This window comes from Crinia signifera, chromosome 9, assembly GCF_055691185.1.
Source record: "Crinia signifera chromosome 9, ASM5569118v1, whole genome shotgun sequence".
NCBI lineage: Eukaryota > Metazoa > Chordata > Amphibia > Anura > Myobatrachidae > Crinia > Crinia signifera.
Window position 1 is genome coordinate 110,779,494 of NC_139225.1, and position 25,414 is coordinate 110,804,907.

Consider the following 25,414-nt stretch of genomic DNA (forward strand, 5'->3'; position numbering starts at 1 on the left):
CACATATATTTTTTTTAAATACATCAAATGGAGAACTAGTTAAATATGTCATGCAACAAAACTCTATCGAGTATATGAGGTGCAATAAAAATGTACATGCCAACGCCTAAGAAATCCATATTCTCCAATAATCCTGTAGATACATACATTTCTTGGATGTATATGACATCAGTAATTTATTATGCATTGTGCGCCCGGGTGAGCACTAAGCAGCTGTGGAGGTACTACACGCCTCAGCATGCCCAGCCAATGGGAGAGAGGGGACATCCGGGCAATGATGCACGAGAGGAGTGAGCAACATGAATGAATGATGAGTGCCTGTCCAGCGGGCCAAGCCGGCAGGCGCAGGGTTAAGCCCGGCCGCACACTTCTCCCTAGCAACAGCAGCAGCAACAGCCGCGCGTGATTCCCTCCGCCGCCTGCGCATGCGCAGCCCGAGGCGGACTGAGAGAGCGGCAACACCGGAGGGAGCTGGAAGATGGCGGACAGCAGCGGCAAGCTGAAGGGTCTGCGGGAGCAGATGGGTAAGAGGGGGCAAAGCATGACCGGTGGCGGAGGTAGAGGGTGATAGGGTTGCCGGTGGGATACGGGGCCAGCACCGGCCTCTGGTGAGCTGTAGTCAGCAGCAGCAGACGTGGCCTGTCATGGAAGGGGAAGTTAGGAGGGGCTGCGCCTGCTGTATGTGTGCTGGGACCCAGGGATCCCGCACGCCGGGGAGGGCGCGGTGTCACACAGCTTGGGTCTCTTATCTACGGCCTCAGTCAGTCAGAGTCCCTGATTGTAAGGGCCTGTCAGCTAGTACATACACGGGACACATGTCTCCCTGAGGGGGTGCTGCCAGCTATCACAGCCCGGTCCCTCCCCGCCCCCTGTGTCTGCTGTAACTCTCCGAGCGGTAACTATATAATGCTCTAACGCCGCTTATAGTGATGTGGCCGCCACCGCCTCTGCCGCTTCCTCCCCCCGCCCTGGGGCTGCTGCTTCCTCCCCATCACAATGACTGCTGGCACACAGGGCCTGAGAGGGACACGCGTGACATTTCCTGCCACTCTGCCAGCCTCCTAAGTCGTGCATGTGACACCACGACTTGGGCAGCTGCTGCTGCAGAACCTCTTAGGAGACTGTGATGATCACCACTATACTGGGCAGCCAGAGCTCCCCCAGCTGCAGATGTGCAACACTTGGGGGCGTGAGTGACGTGTTCTGCAGCTCAGCTTCTTGGAAATCAGTCCTGTCAAAGGATGATGTGTTTTTAAGTCTGTCCAATCTGAGGACTCTATTTTTTTTTTCCCTCTACTAAATAATTCTGTGCATTATTGGGTGGGCGCAGGGACTTCCTGTCTCCATCAAACCATAGAGGACATTTGTGCAAAAAAAAAAAGGGGGGGGCTGGTGCTGATACTGAGAAGTCAATCTCATTGTAACATACACTATAAAGGGCAGGATTGTTTTTTTTTTTTTTTTTTTCTTCTGCACTGATCTGCGTAACTGTTACCCATTGTGCAAGCTTTAAGTTTTATATGCAGCTGGTATTTTAGCCATTTTATGACTGGGTGGGAGTAACATAGATTTAACTTGTGGTGTAAAGATGTACATGTCTTATATTATTCTATTTTGCTTTTAGGACTGTTTACATGACTAAGCAGATAGCATGAATTGTATGTCAAAAGCACATGAGTTAGCAAAGATTGTGTAGCATGTCGAATAGCAAGGGAATCTCACCGTGTGTACACACCATAACTCATATTTATGAATCAATGCATAATAGATATTATAAAGCAACATCATCCCAGAAGAGGAAATCCTTTAGTTTTTATTAGGTAGTTATCCTGTTGTGTCACCTGTGTGCTTTGATTGTCTGGATGTAAACTGTCACATACTTTATTGCTTTAAAAAGCATATATGTAATTTGAAGTGCCTGTGCTTACCAAATATATAAAAAAAAAAAACTCTAAAGACCTACATATGTTAGAAAAACCATAATTGCAAACTTTTTTTAATTTAAATAAAGTTATACTGGATGTACAACAAATATTTTGTATGTTTTCATTAAAGGTTGATTCCACATTAGAATAAGTAGTGCAACATAAATATTAGACTCAAACATATGTATTTGCTAATACAACGTGGAACATGTGAGCTTAACTTCAGAGTATCAAGTGATGTCTGGCTACCTGCAGGGCATTATTGGATTGCTGCGGATAACACTGCTATACAATTCTGGGACTGTCTGTTGGCCACTATAACATAAAACTCCATTTTGTGTTATCTTGTCTACAGATGTTTTCAATAAAACACATTAGTTTATAGGACAAAGCTGTAGAGAGCTTGTTGACTAGAGAGAGAGAGTATATGTTTTTATTTTGTTGTGTATTTATTGCAGGCAGTGTTTTATGTGCGTTGTAAGTTATTGCACAGAGGTGTGGTGTGACTATAATTGATTTTCATATGCTCTCATACATTTGTAGATTTTAGTTCCCACCAAACAGCCTGGACAGATAAATCTTTAGGCGTGTACCCAGCTTAAGGTCCCAACAATTGATATAGGCCTCCAATTTCCTTTAGAAACCGATTAGCCATATTGGGCATGTATTATACTTTTCTTATGTAATCTATATTTATGGGGGAAGGTATCAAAGCACAACAAGAGATAAAGTACCAACCAGTAAGCACCAAACTCATTTTTTAAACAGGGGTAGATGTTTGAAGCAGTGTTAAGAAACATAGAATTTGACTGCGGATAATAACCACTTGGCCCATGTAGTCTGCCCCTATTATTAAACCTGTTACCTCAAACCATGGGCCTTATTCAGATCTGAGCTCAGTACAAATTTGTTTGGAAATGGGCAAAACCATGTGAACTGCAGGTGGGGCAGATTTAACATGTGCCGAACTTATTATCTTTCCCCCACCCAGAGCTATGCCCCCTACTAATATCCCTATCACTGTTAACAACACCATCATCTCCCCCCTTCCCCAACTCCACTGCCATTGCTCGCATCAGGCCTTTTCTCTCACAGAGTGCAACTAATCTTATCATCCACTCACTGGTCATCTCACGGCTCGACTACTGCAATGCTCTCCTCGCTGGCCTCGCTCAATCCCAACTGGCTCCTCTCCAATCTGTCCTCAACTCTGCAGCCAGGCTTATCTTCCTCTCCCAACGCTCTACTTCTGCCACTCCCCTTCAACAAAATGTGCACTGGCTCCCTTTACCCTATCCTCTTCGAACACCTCAAACTCACATACAGGCCCATCTCTAATTCCATTGCTCCATATATCTCCAACCTCATCTCCATTCATACAACCTCCCGGCCTCTACGGTCGGCCGACGACTGTCGTCTCTCTTCAAGCCTGATCACTGCTTCCCACGCTAGAGTACAGGACTTTGCCCATGCTTCACCCCTTCAGTGGAACGCACTCCATCGCTCCATTAGACTCTCAGCGACCTTGCAAAGCTTCAAGCAGGCACTGAACTCACCTATTCATCAAAGCGTACCCTTCCACTGCATAAACTAGTCCTGCATAAACTAGATGGTTCTCCGACCCCCTGCCTGTTTACATCCTGCTACCTAGCCACCACCCACTTGCTTGCACCTCTTGTAAACTGTCTGTCTCCCCCTCCTATTAGATTGTCAGCTCCTCCGAGCAGGGCCCTCTTCCCTCCTATTGTCAAAGCCCTCTTCTCTTCACATTTCACTCACAGTTCTCCTATACTCAAACAATCTGTGACCATCTTCGTCCGCATACTCATCATTGGCCACAAGCCTCTAGTAGTATGTTGATTGAGTCCTCACTACTTATATTTAATACCCCTTTCACATCGCACTTTTAAAACGGTAAATTGCCGATTTTTTTTCATCAATTTAAAACGTTTAAGCCTGCACTGTGAATGCACCAGAGCCGATTTACCGTTTAAAGTTAACTGGTATTTTGAACCGTGTAAAAAGCAGAGTCCTACACGGTTGCTTGCCGTTTTTTGAGCAATGTGAATGTGTACAATGTGTCTGAAACGGTATTTCAGGCAAACAACACAAGCTACAGAGCAGTGATAGGCTGTCCCCTTTAAAATGACAGGCAATGTTGACACTCTGGCTTGAAACGTGTTCGGGTTGAAACGGTTTGACTGCTATGTTGAATGAGACTTAACCGGTATTTAAAACGGTAATCTGCGGCAATGTTAAGGCTCTGACCCTTTTAATTGCTGTTTTAAAATACCGGTTTTTAAAACGTGTCGGCGATGTGAAAGGGGTATAAGCTGTAATGTGTATTGAACTGTGGCGCTCTTTATTTGTATGCTGTTTTTGTTATTTATTCAATGTTATGCCAAGTTTGTCTCCCTGTACTGTTCCTTTGTACGGCGCTGCAAAACACTTGTGGCGCCTTTATAAATAAAATTATAATAATAGTTATATTTGGGTGGGGTGTGTTGAAACTGAAATCTAAATTGCAGTGTAAAAATAATGCAGCCACTATTTACCCTGCACATAAACAAAATAACTTTCACAAATCTAACTCTTTCTGCACATGTTACATCTGCCCCACCTGCAGTGCACATGGTTTTGCCCATTTTCCAAACAAATTTGTACTGAGCTCAGATCTGAATAAGGCCCCATATTTGATCCTTTTTTTTTTTTTTGTAAGGATATCAATATGCCTATCCCAAGCATATTTAAATTGCTCCACTGTATTTGCCTCTACCACCTCTAATGGGAGACTATTCCACTACCCTTTCTGTGAAGTAATTTTTCCTCAAATTTCCCCTGAATCTTCCTCCCTCTTTTTCTGCTGCTCCGCTTCATGTGAAGAATGTCTCCCACCTGTACCTTGTTAAAACCCTTGATATATATGTGAAAATTTCTATCATGTCCCCTCTTTCGCTTCTCTGCTCTAAACTATACATATTAAGATCTTTTAGTCTTTCCTGGTACATTTTGTGATGTAGGCCATGCACCATTTTAGTTGCTCTTCTTTGTACAGTCTCTAATGTATTTATATCCTTCTGGAGATATGGCCTCCAGAACTGAACACAGTATTTTAGATGAGGTCGTACCAATGACCTATACAGTGGCATTATTACTTCTTTCTACTGCTGATACCTCTCCCTCTGCAACCAAGCATCTGACTAGCCGCCTTCATTGCTTTGTTACATTGCCTAACGTAATTACATTGCATTACATAGTCCTAAAGAAAAGTGGCCCATTACAACCAATCAGCTGCTCTGTATAATTTTATATGATGCCAATTTATATATGTTAATTAAGTGCTGATTGGTTGCCATGGGCCACTTCTCCTCCCTTGTCACTGGTTAATATATCTACCCCACAGACTGTAAACTGTAAGGCAGAAGCTGATTGGCTAGTATTTTGTATCACAATTGTATTTCTCTCTGAGCTTTTATAGATTCCTCACTAAAATGTTAATGACATGCTCTTTGCCATGGATAACACTGTTTAGGTCTGGGTTCTTGTTTCTGTTTCTTTTTGTGCTTTTTTTTTTTTTTTACTCATATCATTCAACATGGTTATAGATTTGACTATAACCATCTTTCAGGAATGGATACTTGTTTTGTGGCCTTTGTTTAAAATTATCAACTGCATGTGCGTGAAATAGAAATGAGTTTTAAGAGACAAATCTGGAGGGCGGCACTCTACACTCTACATGAGATTCCTGCCCTTAAGTGTTTCATTCCATTGTGTCCTGTCAAAGGAAACAAGGTGTTTATACTGTTATTTCTGGTTGTGTTTCTGTAGATTACAACTCTGCACTGTCCTCATACTTAAATGTATAAAGAATATTCAGATTACTTTTTGATTTAGTTAATGAAGATAAAATAACTCTGCACACTGTGATGACCCCTTCTGCCAAGTCTAGCAATGTAATTAGCACTGGTGCCAGATTAGGACTAAACATATCACCTCCCAAGCAGGGAAATTCACCTACCAAGTGCAGCCCATCAGCACAGGAGCCCCCCTGGCCTGTGTACTCTCACCCCTGCTCTTCTCCCTGTACACCAACGACTGCACCTCAGAGGCGCAATCAGTAAAGATAATCAAATTTGCTGATGACACTACCATCATTCGCCTTATCAAGGACGGGGACGAATCGGCCTACAGACAAGAAGTGGACCGATTGGTCAGTGGTCAGAGCTCAACCCACTCAAAAGCGCTGAGATGGTAGCGGACTTTAGGAAGAAGGCTGTTGGTGTTCCTCCGCTAACAATTGCTGACAGTGTGGTGTCGCTAGTGGGCTATTTCAAGTTTCTAGGAACCACAATCTCCCGGGACCTTAAATGGGGGCCCAACACTGATACTATTGTTGGAAAAGCGCAGCATAGGCTATTCTTCCTTAGGCAACTGAGGAAGTTCAACATCCCACAGTAGCTTTTGTTCCTCTTCTACTCCGCAATTGTGGAGTCTGTACTGTGCTCCTCGATACTGGTCTGGTATGGCTCCGCCAGCAAAACACAAATGCAGACTCCAAAAGGTAGTCAGAACTGCAGAGAAGATAATCTGACTACCTTTTGGAGTCTTTCCAGGACCTGTACCTGTCTAGAGCAAAAAGGTGGGCAACCAAGATAGTCAAGGACCAATGACATCCTAGCCTTGGCTTGTTTAACTTGCTGCCATCTGGCAGATGCTACCGGGCTATCTCCACCAGAAGCCTAAAAAGTTTATTTCCTCAAGTGGTTCACCTGTTGACACGTGAACTCATGAACACCTCACTGTCTAGTTGCGCCATAACCCTTTGCACATAATCTAACACTGTGTCCCCTCGGAATAACTTTCTATATGACTGTACATGTTCCCCCACCTTTTTATATTGTTTATTTTTTATACTGTATGCCGTTTACTTGTTATCCACCTGGCTGCTGCGCCGCAAACTGAAAACAAATCCCTAGTATACGCAAGTATACCTGGCCAATAAAGCTGATTCTGATCAGTTAGTTCAAAAGAAATTCTCACATCTTTTTTTATTATGGTTTTCTTATAGTATAGAAATGTGTAAACTTGCTGGATTCACGTTGCTGACTAGTAAAATCATACGGCCGCTGTATGGCAGCAGCTTAAACCCCTGTCCTACTAGCACTATAATCTTGGATTCTTGCACATCAATGCAGGATTTTTGGCAGTGGAAAAGGGTCTAACATGGGGCCCCAACCCGGTTCTTTACCCGGATCGAGCTAAGGGCCCAGGAATTTACCCGGTTTGCAGTGGAAAAGGGGTGTAAGTAATCCATGCAGGCCATGACTCTTGTATTTTCGTTTGGGGGTGGTAATGTATCCTATTATCTGACAAAAATGTGGTGTAAATATAACATTTTGTATAATATGGCAAATACGTAGACACTATGCATAGTAATCCCGCAGTCACCATCTATAACCTTGTACCTGACATAATGGCATGGTGTATACTACAGTAACCCACCGGCATAACTGTTTCATGGCCACTGTTTGCTAGAATTTGCAGCTCTTGGTTCCCATGTGACAGCCTCATAACGCCCCCGGGTCACACACCTTCACCATATCCAGATTTTGGCCAGATAAAATTCACACGAAACCAATACAACTAATCTTTGTTCATGAAATATTAACTTTTATATTGTCACAGCAAATATACAAACCTGTGGTTTACTTTTTAATCTAAGTTAAGTAAATCAATCCTGTGGCAATTACACAGTGTCCGATAGTCCACCATTTCACCCTGCAGAAATCATCACTGACCTTTTCACATATGCGTGGGAAGACGCCCATCCACTAGTGCGATATGGGCAATTTTCATGCGATTATGAGGCATTGTTGTGTCATATCGCATGTCCTTCTCCAGCAATAGCGATGTGAGGCATGTTCCCATGTGCCTCGCAATCACAGATCTCAGTGGCTGCCACAAGGATCTTTCGGATCCCCCAGCCATAAATGGGATTGCATACAATACTTCATATGCAAAAGGACTGTGTCTCTGGTTCTTTTTTATTTTATTTAATATTCATTACTGTGCATAGCTGGAAATAATTACATCATATATGGATGCACTAGTCCCCTGCTAAATACACACCTGGCGTTCACACATATAACTGCTGATAATACATGTTTGCAGTAGCTCCAGTGTCCTTTTACTGACTGTCAAGCATCCCTCAAAGAAGCTCTTTTTCTATTATAGGGGGCTGTTCAAATGTTCTACCCTGCAGGTGACTCTAGATGGCACAGAATGGAGCAATTCAATTGGGTGTACGGGTTTGCGCACACAGTCCGGTTGTGAAGTCAGGGCAGACAAATAGACTGTCCAATTGATAAGTGTGTATGCTTACTAAGTAAGCTGATCCAACTGTCCGGTCCAGTTATGCATGGAACTAAAGAACAGAACTTCTCATGTGGAAACGAGAGCCACTGTAGTAATAAGTCAAACAGCCTCTAAACATGTGCTAGCATCAGACACTTGTAAATGTAAATGCTAAAACAGCTTACATCAATATTACTATGTCATATTATGCCTGTGCGTAATAAAAGGGGATACGGTCATTAGGTCGACATGGGTCTAGTTCGACAGTCAAAAGGTTATTATTGGGTTATTCACTGTTTCTCAAGCCGACATGTGCCGACAGGCGGTATTTCATGCCCTACCATTCACTAGGATGTCGTGGGAGAATAAATAGTGTGCCCGAAGCATGATGAGCGCAGCGCTACGTTTCAGTGTCCATGTCGACTGTGTTGACATTTGGGTAAAAAAAAGTGAAATACCCCATGGACGACCTTGACTGTCGACCTTGCCCATGTCGACCTAATTCTTGTGTCGAACTAATGACATGTCGACCTTTCTGCATCTCCACACAATGCATGTCGACCTAATGATCCATACCCAATAAAAGTTTGTTTTCAAAAAGCATGCTTCTGTATGAAGACCTAATCCACCTGACTTGTACTTATGTCAGTGTGCCTTGTCCTACAAGGAAGATGTTATTAATGGATAAAGGTGTCCAGTATTTGTCCTGATCCTTACTTGGGCAACATATCTAACATTGCCTACAATAAGTTAATTGATATTCTTTTCTCCGGCTTATACAAGTTGTCAGGGGTGTGATTATATGTGTGTGTGTGTGTATTCTAAAATAAAAGAAGATGGGTGCTCCAATGGTGCATTACCACTTAAAAGTAAAAGATATATAACAAAGGGTGAGGTCATGTACTGCAGACAGCGGCTCAGAACTGCTGCAGTTACAGTGTGGAATGGTACCTAGCAAACGTTGGAGCGGTTACACTCCTCTCTCCAGCTCACGCTGATGCTAAGCCACGCCCCTATGCATTTCTCTTGTAACAAAAGTACCCTGCACACCTTTTTCACTACAGTACCTTGGAGCGCCCACTGTTCAGTCGTGGCTCTGATCTGTTTTAGAAAATTAAAATCTAAGGAAGAGTGCAAAAAAATATTAGGTTATACGCGAGGTGGCCCGTGCAAAAATGTTGCATGCAAATAAGATATGATTAGTTTTAGAGCGAGGTTGGCAGTTTGTAATAGGATGAAAGAAGCACTGGTTTATTTGTAGCCGTTTCCGGTAGCCGAGCAAAACTGATTATCTTAAAGGGCCTACACACAGGGAGATGCTGAATCCTTCTGAGTGATGCTAGATTGCTCAGAATGCTTCAGCAAGAACGTTCAGCACACCGCGATGTGTCAGCGCTGTGTGCTGAGCGATCTGTGGGGCCAGTGAGAACACTGGCCCTAGCGATTAACATCCCCATGCTTGATATTAATCTTCGGTCAATAGAGAAGCGCGGGACTGCGCATTACTATGGCCCCTACACATTTACCGATGTAGGGGTATTTTTTTCTAAGCGATCTAGTGAGATCACTTACAAAATGCCCCTAAATCACTGTGTGTAGCGCCCCATTAGCCGTGCCTTATTCACGCATCCAGGTAAAGAACTCTAGGGCCAAAAGTCGATTTTTAACCCTGTGTGTCAAGTAAATTTGTCAAAATTGGTGTGAAATTTGTCATGCAAACCTTAACATGACCTGTTATGATTACCTTTTTTATATAGGAATTTTTTTTTTTTGTTTAATTTATTTTAAAAATGTGACCGACACTAGCATTTTTAGCTGATATTTTGCGCATCTCATGGATGTTGGCACTCAAAGGGTTAACTTCGTCATAAGCAGAGAACTTGAATATTTGAAATGGTACCACATTTATACATTTTGGTTAAGTATAAGAAAGGAGAAAAAGGAACCGTCTCCAAAAAACACCTTCTAGAAATAATATATATGATAATGTAAGCATTTGGTACAACACAAAAACAAATTGATTGATAAAATATGTTAGCTGCAATGTGTGGCGCAAGCTACTTGTATGCAGTACAGGAGAGTCAAAGTGTACAGCGTTATGCTTAATCTGTGACTTTTTATCACTTATTTTGCAAAAACATCGTAATTCTAGCGCTTAGTAGGAGATGTATTAAAGCTGCCTTGCAGCACTTCATGCTTCGCCTCATTACAGAGCCAAAGGTATATATTCAATTAGTGTTGGATCTATTCTGCCATTCGTATGTTTGAATGGATTCAACAATTTCTATTCAATCAGCGGCCAAATCTGAATGTCTGATTTGGCTGCTGATTGCTGTTTACCCGGCCGGCGTGAAGACAGGGTGAGCAACAGCGGGAGGTGGATCCTTGGCTATTCCGCCAATCCACCTGGTTTCTGACAGGTCGGAGTATTCTAATCTATTTGAAAAAAGCAGCTAACATTGAATAGGTCGGAACCCCTTCTAACCTAAATCAGTGAGAAACTGATGTCTTTCCGACACGACGGCAGTTTCGACTATAATTGAATATAGTATACCCTAAAATATGAAGCGATATCGACAAAATCGATGAACATTTTGTCTGCTGGAGCAGGGAGGTAAAAACTCCTCTAGCAATCCAGGCCAGAGCGCACAGTGCATCAGCTTAGTGCTCATGGCTGTGTCTCCTGCCTCACATCTGTGAGATCTCACTACTCACATGTGATTTCACATGCAGCCTGGAGCAGGCACCTATCAAAGCCAAGGACAACGCTGTCTCTGCTGTGGAGATAGGACAAGCAAAAAGTAATAACCAGATCTAGTTAATGGTGCAAATACTTATTTCCTTATTTTGTGATCATAACTGAGGATTTGTGCTGCTGACTTAATAGTGTGGGGTTTTGTTAGCAGAAATGTGTTATGGAGTATTTACTCATTGACCAATCCAAAACCTTGGATAACATAGGAGTAGCAGTACATATAGCAGTGTACGTACTGAATTTGGTCATCATGCTTGATCAGATATCTAGGTGACAAGAATACAATTACCTTTTTTTTTTGTTTTCACATAACACAAATTGTATGGCTTAAATCACTAGCCCACATCTGAACATGTGTCGGCAAAGTGCTTGGACAGTGTAGGAGAGCAACCTGCCAGCCTTCATCTTTGGTCCATGTCATACTCCGCCTATTGGACTTTACATCTGCCAATTTCTACCACAATATAGAGAGGACAAAAACTGGTTGCAGCATCCGCTCCACAGATCTTCCGCCAGCAGTCTTCTGCCAATTTATTTATTTATTTACAGTTTCTTATATAGCGCAGCAGATTCCGTTGCGCTTTACAATAGTAGACCGTGATAAGACAAACTGGGCAACAACAGACAGACTTGGAGGTAGGAGGGCCCTGCTGCAAGCTTACAATCTAATATGCTAAAACAGTAGCCATGCCATCGCGAGGACAATGGATAGCGGAATCTATCTTATATCCCCCAAGAAGCAGCCGCCATTATAAAAACAGAAGCTAATTGGATATGGCAATAATGACCATTGATCACTAATAACGATATCCTCCCATTTCGGTCCAAGCGGCTTCGGTGATAATAGGATATTTCCCCTAAATTATTTTCTTTTTAAATAATTGTTGCCAAGTAAATCTTGCTTATAATTGAGAAATCCTTTAACACTGCAGTATTTTTTTTTTTTTTTTTTTTGCTGATCACAAATTTCAACACAATTTCCTCATAAACCGGAGTTTGTCTGGTTTGTCAAAGTAGAAGTTAGCACATTTTCTACAATCACATCCTGTTTATGATTTAGGGATCAGAATTCAGGATATTGGTGGCAAATTTGATAAAAACTGGTGCTTAATTGCAAAAAAGCTGCTTTAACCCATAGTAGACTATAAATCACACCTGTAAGACAAGCATGCTTGTGTTATCCAACTGCGTTAACGAACACTATACATTGAGCTAGCATTTCTTTTGCAAGTGTATTGAAAGTATTTTTTTCAAAATACGAAGAAGACGTATATCTTCCTTTATCCTAGTAGGACTGCTCTGTTGGTGGTATACACACTAAGGGGTCGATCCTATTATCCCCTAAGGGTGCTATCCTGTTAGCAGAGGGACCAACATCCCTTAGACCCAATACCATGTTATCTGGAATTATGCTTCGTGTGCCTGAGCATTAGCAGTCGCTGTGCCGTGTGAAAGCACATGGGTTTGGGGACTTCTCCCCAATAACAGCTGCAAAAAGCACTTGACTTGCAGAAGATCTGAAGTATCCAATTGTACGTGAATAGCTCTGTACCATATAGTGACACATTGATACAAAATACAGGGTACTTATGTAATATCTGGGCTCCCGTTTTTCTTATGAGACCGCGTCCCCTCGCGGGGCTCGCTGCGCTCGCCACACTATATAAATTCAACTCCATGCGTAGTTGGATAGTAGGGGTATGAAAAAATGGGGTGCATATAACATGGGAGTCCAGATAATACATAAGTACCAAATATAGATATAGTTGCTCCCATACCTCACTTCATAGGTATGCATGTGAGCGTGATACTGATTCTCTATTTTTCTAATGGAACAACAATCAATAGTTTATAGCTTCAAAATGAACAGATTGAAACATGAGTTTACTATTTAATGGCTGTTATTGAGTGTGAGTCTGAGCCATAAGGATGGCTGCTAATGGCATGTCATCCTGAATCTATGCAGGACATGCTTCTTCTTATTAGCAATGTTTATCAAATAGCATCCATAACGGAGGTACTAACTGCCACGTGTATCTCTATCCTTTAAACCTTGACTGTAGAGTACTGTGAGGATGTGGTTGGGAAACACTGACCTAGAGGAAAGCGAGGGCCCTGCTATAATTGCAAGAGTTAACGGTTTAGTTCTAGTGTTCACACTAGGATTTTTTTTTGCATGGCAATATGCTGACCACTAAGGAAGGTATATTTTATTTGTAAAGGGAAAAATTTTGGATGCATTGTTAAGAAGATTTATATTTACGTTATGGCCCACTGTCATGCCCTTTATACCCGTTATGGCCCACTGTACTGTTACATATTATTATACACTGTACTGCTCCTGTTGCACATTATGCCCCACTTCACATTATGCCACACAAACTTGACAATTGAAGTGCCACACTGTACTGTATGCACATATGCCTCACAATAGTACCTATTTTATAGAAGAAAACAATAGATGGGGAACTACAGTGGGCTTTGTGTGTGCCTACTCCTTTCCGATGGTTACACTGCAGCAGAGACTGTGACTCCCAGATTGTATGGGGTCGTTTTTGGCATTCTCCAACTGGGGCGACGCAGTGGTCCCAAAGTTTTATGTGATAGGTCCTGGGAGCAGAAGGGTTAAAAGCTCTCTGTTTTATTCCATGGGATGTAAAACTGTAAATTGCATGCATCTGCACTCTGCAGCTTCCAGTCAGCCTGTTCCATCACGTCTGCTTATATGTCAGGAGTAAAATCTATTCTGTGATAGCTAAAGGAAATGTCCACCTTACCTCAGTTTGATCACTTACAGTAAGTACACTATGGAGTCCTGTAGAAATGGTTCCATATGGTAATGGATATATCTAGTCGGTGCACTGATCAGAAGAGCTTGTGACATGGAAGAGTGGCATACATATTTGCGTTTACTGAATCATCTTGTATACTGGGAAGGGCTTGATTGAACTCCAGTTTACAAGTCACCGTAGGAAATAGAATATAGAGCCTGGCCACCAGAATTGACCTAGGCAGCTAAGGGTGCAGCATTACTGGTCTCTAGGTGCAAGTTATTACAGCTTGGAAAGCCAGGAGTTTGATTCATACAAGTTTGTGATCTGGCCCTATACAGCGTGTCAGCACCCACTAATGGCAAACGCTTTCAGTATAAAGCTTCTTTCTGCTGCAGGGAGAGGTGGTGTCACTGTGTGCTTATAATGGCACGTGCTGGGCTGTTCTGTGTGCTACATGCATGCACTGATGGAAACATGATGGGTAGTGCGGGTAAATGTTAGACACCCCTTACGTTTTGAACTCTTTTATGTAAATGTGTGTTGACCTATTGACTGTCCACACCCTTATCCCAGAACCTTGTGGAGCAAGTGGGTGGTCCTACTAGGCCGCTCTCCCCTTTACACTCTGTTATGTTGCAGAATAGTTGTAATCTGAGAGTGTCTTTCTGCAAATAATAGACCTTTATCATTAGCCTTGTATGCTTCACTTTTGAGTTTCATGTTCTGTCTGTTTACCTTGGGGAACCTTACTATACTGGCAATACATGTTACCATGGTGAAATGTTCTTTCCTCCATTCTGCTGTTTGATTGCTCAGTAGCTAGTAGAAACAAGTTATAGTCCATTAAGCATAAATTCTACAGAGAATTACCGGTAGCTGCTTCCACAGCTATGACCCTACCACATTTGTATATTATAGGGAGAGAGGGGGCTTTGCATCATATACATGCTATTCATGGCAGCACGGATGGTGGTTAGCATTGCTAACTCCCAGCACTGAGGTCATGGCTATTGTCAAATTAACCCTAGTGTGTGTACAAGGGCAGACAAGAGGTTACGGTATAGATGATAGACACTGTATAGGTCAACATACCGTAATTCGACACAAGCTTATATTCAACATGGCAAGATTGACAGTCAAAAGGTCGACCTGAGTTTTTCCTGATTTTTTTTGGGGTGTAATTGTAAGTTGACATGGACACGTGTGGGTGTATATAATATATGTACATGTACCGCGTTTGCTCACAATGGTCCGGACACTGCTTGGCACACTATATTAATTTTCATTCTAGCACCCACCATATTTGAAAACCCATGCAGTTACTCTTCCCTGCCTAGGGTGTCGCTGTCTGCTGTAGTGCTAGCACAGTGTGCTCTGTATATCAGCACTGTTCCCAGGCAGGGAACAGGAACTGCACATGTTTTCAAATATGGTGGATGCTAGAATGATCACTACTATATATTATTTTATATGTCTGTCTGTGTGGCTGTCGACGCTCATTAGTGACGTCCTGCACAGCGAGCCATGACTGGCTATCCTTAGTAACAATAATGACAGTGTCTGGTTGCCAAGACAACCAACCACGCAATATCAAAACACCACATAAACAAATATACAGCATACATTTAAATACAAATATATACAAAAGTGGTATTGAAATAAGAACCTTAATCAATGCTGCTAAATCAGATAAACATTATTTCTAATTTGAATAAATCTATCCAAAGTTATTATCATTTTGCTGAATAATTATTCTTATTAAACATCAAGGAACTACATCAACTATTTAATATGTTATTTCAGTGTGCAAAAGCTCCCAATCCGGATGCCTCATTCAAGCCACGTGGAGATATTGTATATAAACGCATTATCCAACCAGCTTCACACTGTAGTAACAATCGTCCCCTGTCACCACCTCTTATGGATGCTAATGCATGGTCTATCATGCGGTACCTGACACAAAATGCAGCGCTACCGGTTGTTGACTAGTACCTGTTAGTATTGCAGCTTTCATCGGTGTGCAGTCATACGTTCTTTAAAAGACCGCTCGGTCTTTCCTATATAACTAAGCCCACACGGACAAATGATCTGGTACCCTACGTATCGGGAATTACATGTTAGGGTATGTATGTCTTTACATATGAAGTAAATCAAAGTGTTGTTAATTTTCTGGATGTCCACATAGAGGTCAAGGATGGACACTTGGTGTCTAGTCTGTTCGCAAAAGAGACTGATATCAATAATTTATTACATGTGACTAGTTGTCACAGCAAGGGTACTGTCCTTGGCGTACCCAGGTCACAGTTTATGAGGGTGAAACGCATTAATTCTGAAGAGGATATGGCCAATGATCAAATGAGTGTAATGGTGGACAAATTTATGCAAAGGTTACCAAAAAAAATCAGTTGTTAATGGCTAAAGAACAAGTAGCGGCAATGGATGGAAATAGTTCGCTGTCCCCTAAGATTAAAGCCGTTGTAAATGAGGAATATCTGCCTTGGGTAACCACATACACTGATACTAGTCCAGCTGTCACTAAGATAGTTCAAAAACACTGGCCATTGGTTAGGACGGATCCTGAATTAAAACTCGACAATACACGTTTGTTACCTTGTTTTAAAAGGTCCCGTAGTCTGAGAGATGTGTTGGTAAAAACGTACACACCAGATGAAACCCATAGTACACGTAAAAGGATTATGGGGTGCGTTAGATGTACATGTGTAATGTGTAGATTCCTTATCCCTGGAGATACTTTTTATTACCCACATACTGGTAAACAATTGAAGATCAGACAGAGGCCCAGGCCCGCCCCCTTTGGAGACATCGCAGCCTGGGACTACTCACAATGGTGACGTCGGCAGGCCCGGAACGCTGCTTTCATGCTGCCCTCTTACAGGGCAGCATGAACCCTTCCTAGAAGGAACACTAAGAAGGGTTTATCTGCTTTGTACAGCTAAACTTGGGCACACACACGCAGTCCTCGCACCCTATGTGGGGGACACACACTATGGAACTGCTCTCCTGGGCACTCAATACATTTGATTCATATTCCTTTGCTATTGGACTTAAGATTCGATTGCTATGCAACTTTTGCTAACTCTGTACTATTTACATACAATTCATGCTTTCTAAATTAGATTTGCACTATATAGTCATTGCTGCACTGTCTATTTGGCTTTTTGATTGATTTCAGCTGAACGGGAGTGCATCAAATCTGGATAGAAAGTTTAAAAACCATGTTCTATCTCCAAACGATGTATATGCGACCGTGATTTTCGATTTTGACTACTGTATATTATATACTGTATATCAAATTGTACAGTGTGTACCCAGCATAACTGCTTTATGAGCACCCAGTCAACAATTGTTAAATTCATTCATCTGTGGTTTCTGGCCCTAATTCATGTTAATAAGTATAACCGGACAAAATCATGTTGCTCTTCAGGGGGAGCACTTGTAACATGCGGGGTGATTTTTAGATTTTTTTTTTTCTTTGCATGGTGAACACTGGCTGCATTTGCATGTAGCCCACAAGTGTTAAACAACTTTATATTTAAATTTCACTTTAGATTTCAGGTTGAACAGACCCCACCTAAATGTCTCTGCATGTTACATCTGCCCCACCTGCAGTGCTCCATCGTTTTGCCCAGTTGCTTGATTTTTTTTTGCTTTATGAATGCAATGAATGTATTGCATCAAACTACAGATGTTCAATGTGTCCATGTGTAAGAGCTGGTACACTGCTAGAGAAGTACTGGCGGCTCTACATTATGTTAGTTTTTATTGGCATAAGACTGAACCATTGCAAAGTTTTAATGGCTAAAATGCCTTGAGGGTGTGTAAATATAAGATGGTCAGCACTCTGTTTTTTAGTGAGACTCTTTGCGCACACAATGCATATAAGGTACATTCTAAGCTTGGTGGAGATGTTTCTTTAAGACATTATATAGTGACCTTGTTCTTGGCCTGCAGATGGGAATGTCTATATATAAGGAGGTCTTTGTAGATACAGTATTTTGCTGACTGGGTGGACTCTTGTCATTTGTTTGCTTTTACTAAATGGTCTTTTTGTTTGCACTGTTTCTGAGACTTGTTTCTGAGCGACTAAAGACATTTACTTATTCTGATGCCATTCTGACAGAACTGCTGTTATATAGAATTTGTAACTGAAAAGAAAGAACAGCTAAATTATTAGTAGTAAACCATAGCAAATAGCTAGTCTTGAAACAAACATTCTAATTCAGTCTTCTGAAGCCCTATAACACAGCTCTTCATCTTCATTCAGCCTCTTGTTACTTCCTGTCTCAGGCTGATGGGATGTGGAGGTGGTGCCAGCAGATTCTATTGATATTTTCCTTTAGTTACATCCCTTTTTATGGCCACTTTGCACTGTTAGCTTACCCTGTTTGTCTTTTTTTTTTTTTTTTTTTTATTCAAATAATTTTTACAAGGTTCTAGAAAGACTGAATACTTAAGGTGTGTCTAACTGGGTGCAAGGATTTGTCTATGAAAAAAACATGCAGATCTTGTGCCCAAATTTGGATGGGCGTGGATCGTTTATTGACCACACTTAGGTCGACAGGGTTCTAGGACAACATTATTAGTGTTCCCGCTAGGCTGTTTTAGCGGGGCGCTGCGCCCTGCCCGATTTTTTTTTTTTTTTTTTTTTTTAAAGGGCAAAATGCGCCTTGCCCCTCTCGCAGCACTCCGCTAAAAAAGCCTCATGGGGAAGCCCAGCGTCGCCGCAGACGGCGATGCCCGGCGCTTCCCCGACAGCACAGTGGCTTCGGAGGGGCCGGGCCCACCCCCTTGGACGGTGGTGGTCGGGCCCGCCCCTTTGATGACGGCGGCGGCCTGGGCATGCCTCTTTCATGAAGCGGCGGCCCGGGCACGCCCATTTCATGACGTCAGCGGGCCGGGCACGCCCCTTTCATAATGTCGCCGGCCCGGGCACGCCCCCAGCTGTGACGTCGGCGTGCCCGGTCCGCCCCCCGGCGCCCTGCCGGCTGTCACTCCTAGAGTGAACACTAATTATTGAAGGTCGGCAGGTGTCTAGGTCGACCTGGGTTTAGGAAAAAGGATATTCACTAGGAATATTCAGGCTCTATGACAGGGGTTGGGTCTCGGTTATAGCAGCTGCTCAAATGTGGGGGTAGTCAGTCCCCACTAAAAAAAAACACAAGGAAAGCACAAGGCAACTAGAGCAGCGCTATATTGATACACAATAATATTGATACCAAATGATTGGAGTTAATAAAATGCTTTACTGAAAAATGCACATAACCTGATCACAATAAAAAATATACAGTACAATAGAGTTTAAAAACAAATAGTGGTGTAAATACACAACAATTTCCAGACCACAGGAGAATATTGGGTTCAATGTGGAATAGGTAAGGGGGAATACCCCAAGGGTAATGGGTTGTGCACTTTACCGGATCCGTCTTTAGACGATGAACTTGTGTCCTCACAGTAATATTAATGCGGATATTGGCCGCTGGAGGATAGTAGGCTTCCGCTCTCTGGATGATAAGTCGATGGATGTTAAGAGGCTTCCGACCAAAGACACCACAACCCGCTGGGTGCCTCCAGACCCAGGCTATCAATTGTGGACTCCTTCATTGCTGTGGCCAGTTCATCCCCAGCACTACCCAGACCCCCACCCATTGTGTAATTTGGCGGACACCGAGCCACACACCCCAGGTGACCCAATACCACCAATCGTCACCTCACCCAGCGGGTTGTGGTGTCTTTGCTCAGAAGCCTCTCAACATCCATCTACTGGTAATTTATTGGCGGACACCGCTCCTTGAAAACATCAGGTGACTACAATTATCATCACTCACCGCATTAAGGGGACTTATCATCCAGAGAGCGGAAGCCTACTATCCTCCAGCGGCCAATATCTGCATTAATATTACTGTGAGGACACAAGTTCATCGTCTAAAGACGGATCCGGTAAAGTGCACAACCCATTACCCTTGGGGTATTCCCCCTTACCTATTCCACATTGAACCCAATATTCTCCTGTGGTCTGGAACTTGTTGTGTATTTACACCACTATTTGTTTTTAAACTCTATTGTACTGTATATTTTTTATTGTGATCAGGTTATGTGCATTTTTCAGTAAAGCATTTTATTAACTCCAATCATTTGGTATCAATATTATTGTGTATCAATATAGCGCTGCTCTACTTGCCTTGTGCTTGTGTCGACCTGGGTTTAGGTCGACATGGGTTAGGTCGCGAGGTTGACATGGGTTTTTCACTGTTTTTTTTACCTGAATGTTGACACAGTCGACATGGACACAGTTCGCAATGCTTTGGGCACGTTGCCTCGCTGCGTTCGGCACACTATTATTCTCCCACCATGCCCTAGTGGATGGTAGGGCATGAAATACCTCCTGTCGGCTCAAACAACAGTGAAATAAAACATGTCGACCTTCACCCATGTCGACCTAGAACCCTGTCAATCTAGTGGCCTGTGGACCTAAGTCGGGTCGACAATACAATCCACACCCAATTGCAGTGCCTCATGGAGAGCCATACAATAAATCTTATGGATTAGTGTGAGTAAGCCAGTTTCGTCCTTCCCTTCATGCGCTTTACATTTCCTACATAACTCCTTTAACAGAAACTAATGTCTTATTAGCCTCTAATTAGTGTGGTATAAACCTAGCTTTACTGTTCTTGCTGATTCTATTATGTAGCATTAGCATAAAACAATTAGTCATACGTGCACTGGAACATAAGCAGTAAAGAGCAGTGTCCATAAATTTATATCTGTGAATTTACTAACCTGGGAGTTCTAGATTTAACTTCTTATTTAGCACCTTCTATAAGATAAATCTGGTTATTAGCAACATTCCATCTTCAACAGAACTCCCATGTTGCTAAATTTACCCCCTAATGTTCAAGGGGTCCTGATTTTTACCTAAGAGGTTGTCCTTAGCAAAATGTGCCCTTTTTTTATTTTATTTTTTATTAAGAACACTTATTTATATATGTATTTTATTTTGAACAGTGGCCGCAGCACAAGCGCTAGCCGATGAACGAAGAAACCAAACTGGCTCCAGTCCTGTTCCTGCCCCTGCCCATTCCCCTGTCAGTACAAAGACAACTAAGCCAGGTAATCTTTATCTCCTATAAAACATTGTATAAGGTGTAACACAATGCTGCATTAATCTGCCTGTCTTTTTATAGTAATTGATGGCTCAGCTTTAAGAACCGATGAGAGGCAAAGATTAGCTCGGGAACGCCGAGAAGAGAAAGAGAGGCTGAACGGTGAGCTTTAAGTCTTTGTTGCCAGCTACTAAATCATTTGTAACTTTTACAACATAGTAAAAAAAAATCACTAGCCCCAAAACCTTACTTTTGTCAGGGCTTTCTTCCTTCAGTGCATCCATTTTAAATGCTTACTATTAAAGTCATCTACATCTCATTCAAATAACTGTGTGCCTTGTGCAATATGATCTAATCAGTCTTTCGTTCTGCTATGCAGCCGCCAAAGAGAGAGAATTAGTGGAAAAAGAGAAGAAGTCAAAACTTCAGTATGAGAAACAAATGGAGGAAAAGCAGAAAAAGCTGGAAGAGCAGAAACAAAAAGATGAGCAGAAGAGAACGGCAGCGGAAGAGAAGAGAAAGCAAAAGCTGCTGGAAGAAAAGGTTTTTACATGTGATTTCCTACTAGCAGGGAAATACTTTTATTTTTTACAAAATAGTCATCTGCAGTGTAGTACTATTGTATTTAAGGAGTGCGAGAACCAATGTGGAGAACATACTAGAGTGACACATCGACTGACTTATGTAATCATTCTGGTAAGCAGACACAATTGGCAATCTCATAATATGACAAATGAGCCATTTAAATATGCCGCCCGCTCTTGAAGTCGTTTGGAATGGTTCTTGTGGCCAACATGATGAGTGGTCGTTTGATCCATATTATAAGGTGTGAACGCTGTATCCGTGCAGTGCAGCTAATGCAATATGTAATTGAAAGACGATGTTCACAGATCTATTATGTATCTACACGTGCAGACAGTTATTTGTTGCAAATTGTTTTCGAAGTACTTAATTAAAGAACAGACACAGCACAGTCTAATCTAATTTGCTTCATGTTTTCTTACCTAAGAAGATCTTGATTTTGAAACCGCAGCAATATCTTTGTAGCTTTATTTGTGGTTTTTCTGCTTTATAGATTGTGAGACGTTTGGCAGGGTTTAGATCTAAAAGATGCCGTGATAATGGTATGGTATTAGTATATGTGTCTAAAAAAAAAAAAAATGATACCCTGACTACAGAGCTCCCTTACATACTTGCTCACCAAGTGAATCATCATGACATAACAGGTCTTGTGAATTAGAAGCAATGGGTTAACCGACTGTGTATTCCACTACTATATGCAGCAACAGTTGAGTACACATTTGTTTGGTATAAAAAATAAATAAGATAAATACTATATTTTGTTCACCTAATTAAACATTTTGGTACTTGTGTATTATCTGGGCACCCAATTTTTTCATTGCATGCCACTACTTAAGGCATGCAATGCAATGTGATTTTTTCATTGTAAAGACCCGATTTTTAATTGTATAGTCAGCCATGGGTGATTTCATACCCCCACTATCCAACAACGCATGGAGTTGATTTTATATAGTGTGGAGAGCCACCGAGCCCGAAGCGTGGCGAGCGCACGCGGATTACTTTACATGTATTCTGCGTCCCCTCGCGAGGCTTGCTGCGCTCGCCAGGCTTCGGGCTCGGTGGCTCGCTGCGCTCACCACACTATATAGAATCAACTCCATGTGTAGTTGGATAGTGGGGGTATAAAATCACCCATGGGTGACTATACAATTAAAAATCTGGTCTTTACAATGAAAAATCACATTGAATTGCATTGCATTGCATTGCATGCCTTAAGTAGTGCGATTCGATGCAATACAATAAAAAAATCGGGCGCCCAGATATTACATAAGTACCAACATTTTTCTGTGGGTGCACTAAATCAAATTAAACTAAGGTTTCTACTTTTTTCTGTAATACCCCTTTTACGCCCAAATTTTGGATCTAACCCGGTATTTGAAACACGGTTCCAAGCCAGGTCGGATCCGGGATTTGCACAGTTTTACACTGCGGTGGCGCCTGGAGATGACATCATCTCAAAGAGTCTGGACCACAGTACATTACAGTTACCTTGAGTAGCACCCCCGCAAGAGATACAAAATAGCGGGCAATACAGGTCCATAAATAATAGTGACCTATTTAGAGTGTGCAGACAAATCCTCTCCCCATTTATCCACCGATCATCCTGCCGCGACTGCCGATCGTTACGCTGGGGGTAAACCCAGCACCAAGCTAAGCTGCTGGGCTGCCCCCATCCGCGAGGTGAATGGATGCCGCACACAGACATCAATTCACCTCCTCCCTGCCTCTGCAGCTGTCTGCAGAGTACAGCAGACATCAGCAGAGGCTGTGTGCGCCTCCCCCCCCCCCCCCCCCAACCTCCATGTTGTCCGCAGGACGCTGCGGCCCGCAGGTTGGGCTTCCCTTATTGCTGTAAACGGGAGCCGGGTCCGATGACCCAGCATACCCGTTTACACTGCCCTATACCCAGGTCCTGCCCGTGTTCTACCCTGATCAGGACCTGTGTAAAAGTCCCATGTAAAGGGGCACGGTTTAACCCCTTTTACACTGCCGCTGAACAGGGTCCATGAGGGAAAAACCCGGGTTTTTGCGGCAGTGTAAAAGGGGTATAATTGAGTTCTTCAACCATAAGTAATTCAGACAAATGTGTTTTATTATTATCTTAATAATAAAATTCTATGATAGATGTTCTGTGAGAGAGATGTTCACAATATCCGCTAAAAATGCCAGCATTGCTCACATTTGTTATACAAATTCAAATAAAAAATGTTTTAAAAAAAATAATTATTTCTATATAAAATAAATATTACAGGTCATTATGATGAATAAAAATGGTTGCTTGCCAATTTTAACACCTATTTTGACATTCTCTTGGCACTCAAAGGTATAAAGAAAACACACTGCCATAAATAAAATATTCCCACGACAACCTAAGAAATAGGAAAAAAAAACGTATCCAGCCCATGGCACAAATGCTAAAATGTATCAGGGAATGGCATTATACGTTTGCTAACATTACAGGTTGGGGAAGCATCCATGTGGCTATATTTTTAATTCTGTTCCTGAATATGAGATTCTGAAGCAGAGAAATGCCATGTTCTTGATGCTATAACAGCCCTGATGTTGCAAATGGAGAATTGTGTGGTTTTAGGAACGGCGGGAGGCAAATGTACGACGTACTCTTGAACGCAGCAGTCAGTTGGATCACAGGCAGAAAAGATGGTCTTGGGGAGGATCAGCAGAAGGGGATAAACCAGGTAATTATTCTCTCACTCAGTTTAAATGATGTAATGCGAGGTTTATGGCCAGAATGTCAACATGGACCTAAGGGAAACAAGAAATATACTGTATCGATCATAAATGTTCATAATGTGAACAGTACATTTTTTTTTTTTTTATTATTATTTTTTTTTTTTTTATGGTTCGAGTTGTTTTTGTGGTTTGGCTACAATATGCAAAAAAAAAAAAAAAATATATATATATATATATATATAAATATATATGTTTACGTTGGGACCATGTTAATGATGACTTATTTATTTCCAACCTAATCCATGTCGATATTCTGTTCGCACTCTGAATATCTGCTTTCCATACCACCTGTAATGACATTAGGCCCGATTCAGACCTGATTGCTGCTGTGCGAATTCGCACAGCTGCAGATTATCGATGCACTGCGTACGCGTATGGGCTGTAATGTACATGCCCGATGACAGCTAGCAAAGAAATTCTGCTTATTTTTTCTTTTGCTAGCAGTTTGCAGGGTGATTTACAGGAAGCTGACATCTGGGGTTGTTAACTAGCCATTTAGTGAGAGTCTTAATAAAAATGCATGCTTGCCAGAAAAAACACAGGTGTACCCAAGCATTTTAGGGGACGGTGTGTGACCAGATATGCCTCGATGGTGAGCATCTTTTTACGAATGGATTTTGACATATTCGCTCAGCACCGAAGTCTTCGCTAGCCGTACACATCTATTCACACAGCGAGCACATTAATTTGCAAGGCAGGGGTGAGGCGGCATCTACCTGTATGCTGTACGCTGTTAATTCACTTAGCAGCAATCCGGTCTGAATCCTTTCCATTGCATTTTTGCACAGTGTGTGTAAAACTCATAGGGAACCCATTCTCCAATCACTATTGTCTGGTTTTCCAGAAGGGTTCTTCTAGTTAGGACAGTGATGGCTAACCTTGACACTCCAGATGTGTAGTTCAACAACAGCTGGAGTGTCAATGTTAGCTAGCCATCACTGAGTTAGCAGATCGTGTAAGGGAGATTACAGCAGAGCTTACTGGTGATTGGTGAGCGAGCCTTTTGGCTGACAACTGTGACTCAGACTTGCAAGAGAGGTGATTTTGGGCACATACGTACGAATCTAATTAGTGCCAGTAATTGCCTACAGTGGGAATCTCATTCAAAAGTGCTCACTGCCCCATAGGGGAATTCAGCGGCTGGATAAAGGG

At 42.2% G+C, this 25,414-nt stretch overlaps 1 protein-coding gene across 14 annotated transcripts in view; it reads left to right on the forward strand.

Moving 5' to 3' along the window:
- The first annotated feature begins 333 nt into the window (after positions 1 to 333).
- The window catches only part of MAP7D3 (MAP7 domain containing 3), a 57,023-nt gene continuing 31,942 nt past the window's right edge, over positions 334 to 25,414 (forward strand). For 3 of the 14 annotated variants that reach the window (XM_083159501.1, XM_083159499.1, XM_083159500.1), the window contains exons 1-5: positions 338 to 524; positions 20,832 to 20,936; positions 21,011 to 21,091; positions 21,309 to 21,472; positions 24,102 to 24,207. In XM_083159501.1, the coding sequence (XP_083015627.1) occupies positions 479 to 524; positions 20,832 to 20,936; positions 21,011 to 21,091; positions 21,309 to 21,472; positions 24,102 to 24,207 (502 nt within the window). In that variant the 5' untranslated portion in view covers positions 338 to 478. Of the gene's footprint in view, positions 525 to 20,831; positions 20,937 to 21,010; positions 21,092 to 21,308; positions 21,473 to 24,101; positions 24,208 to 25,414 lie in introns of all 14 variants that reach the window. The other 11 variants (XM_083159493.1, XM_083159494.1, XM_083159495.1 and 8 more) reach the window with 6 other exon arrangements.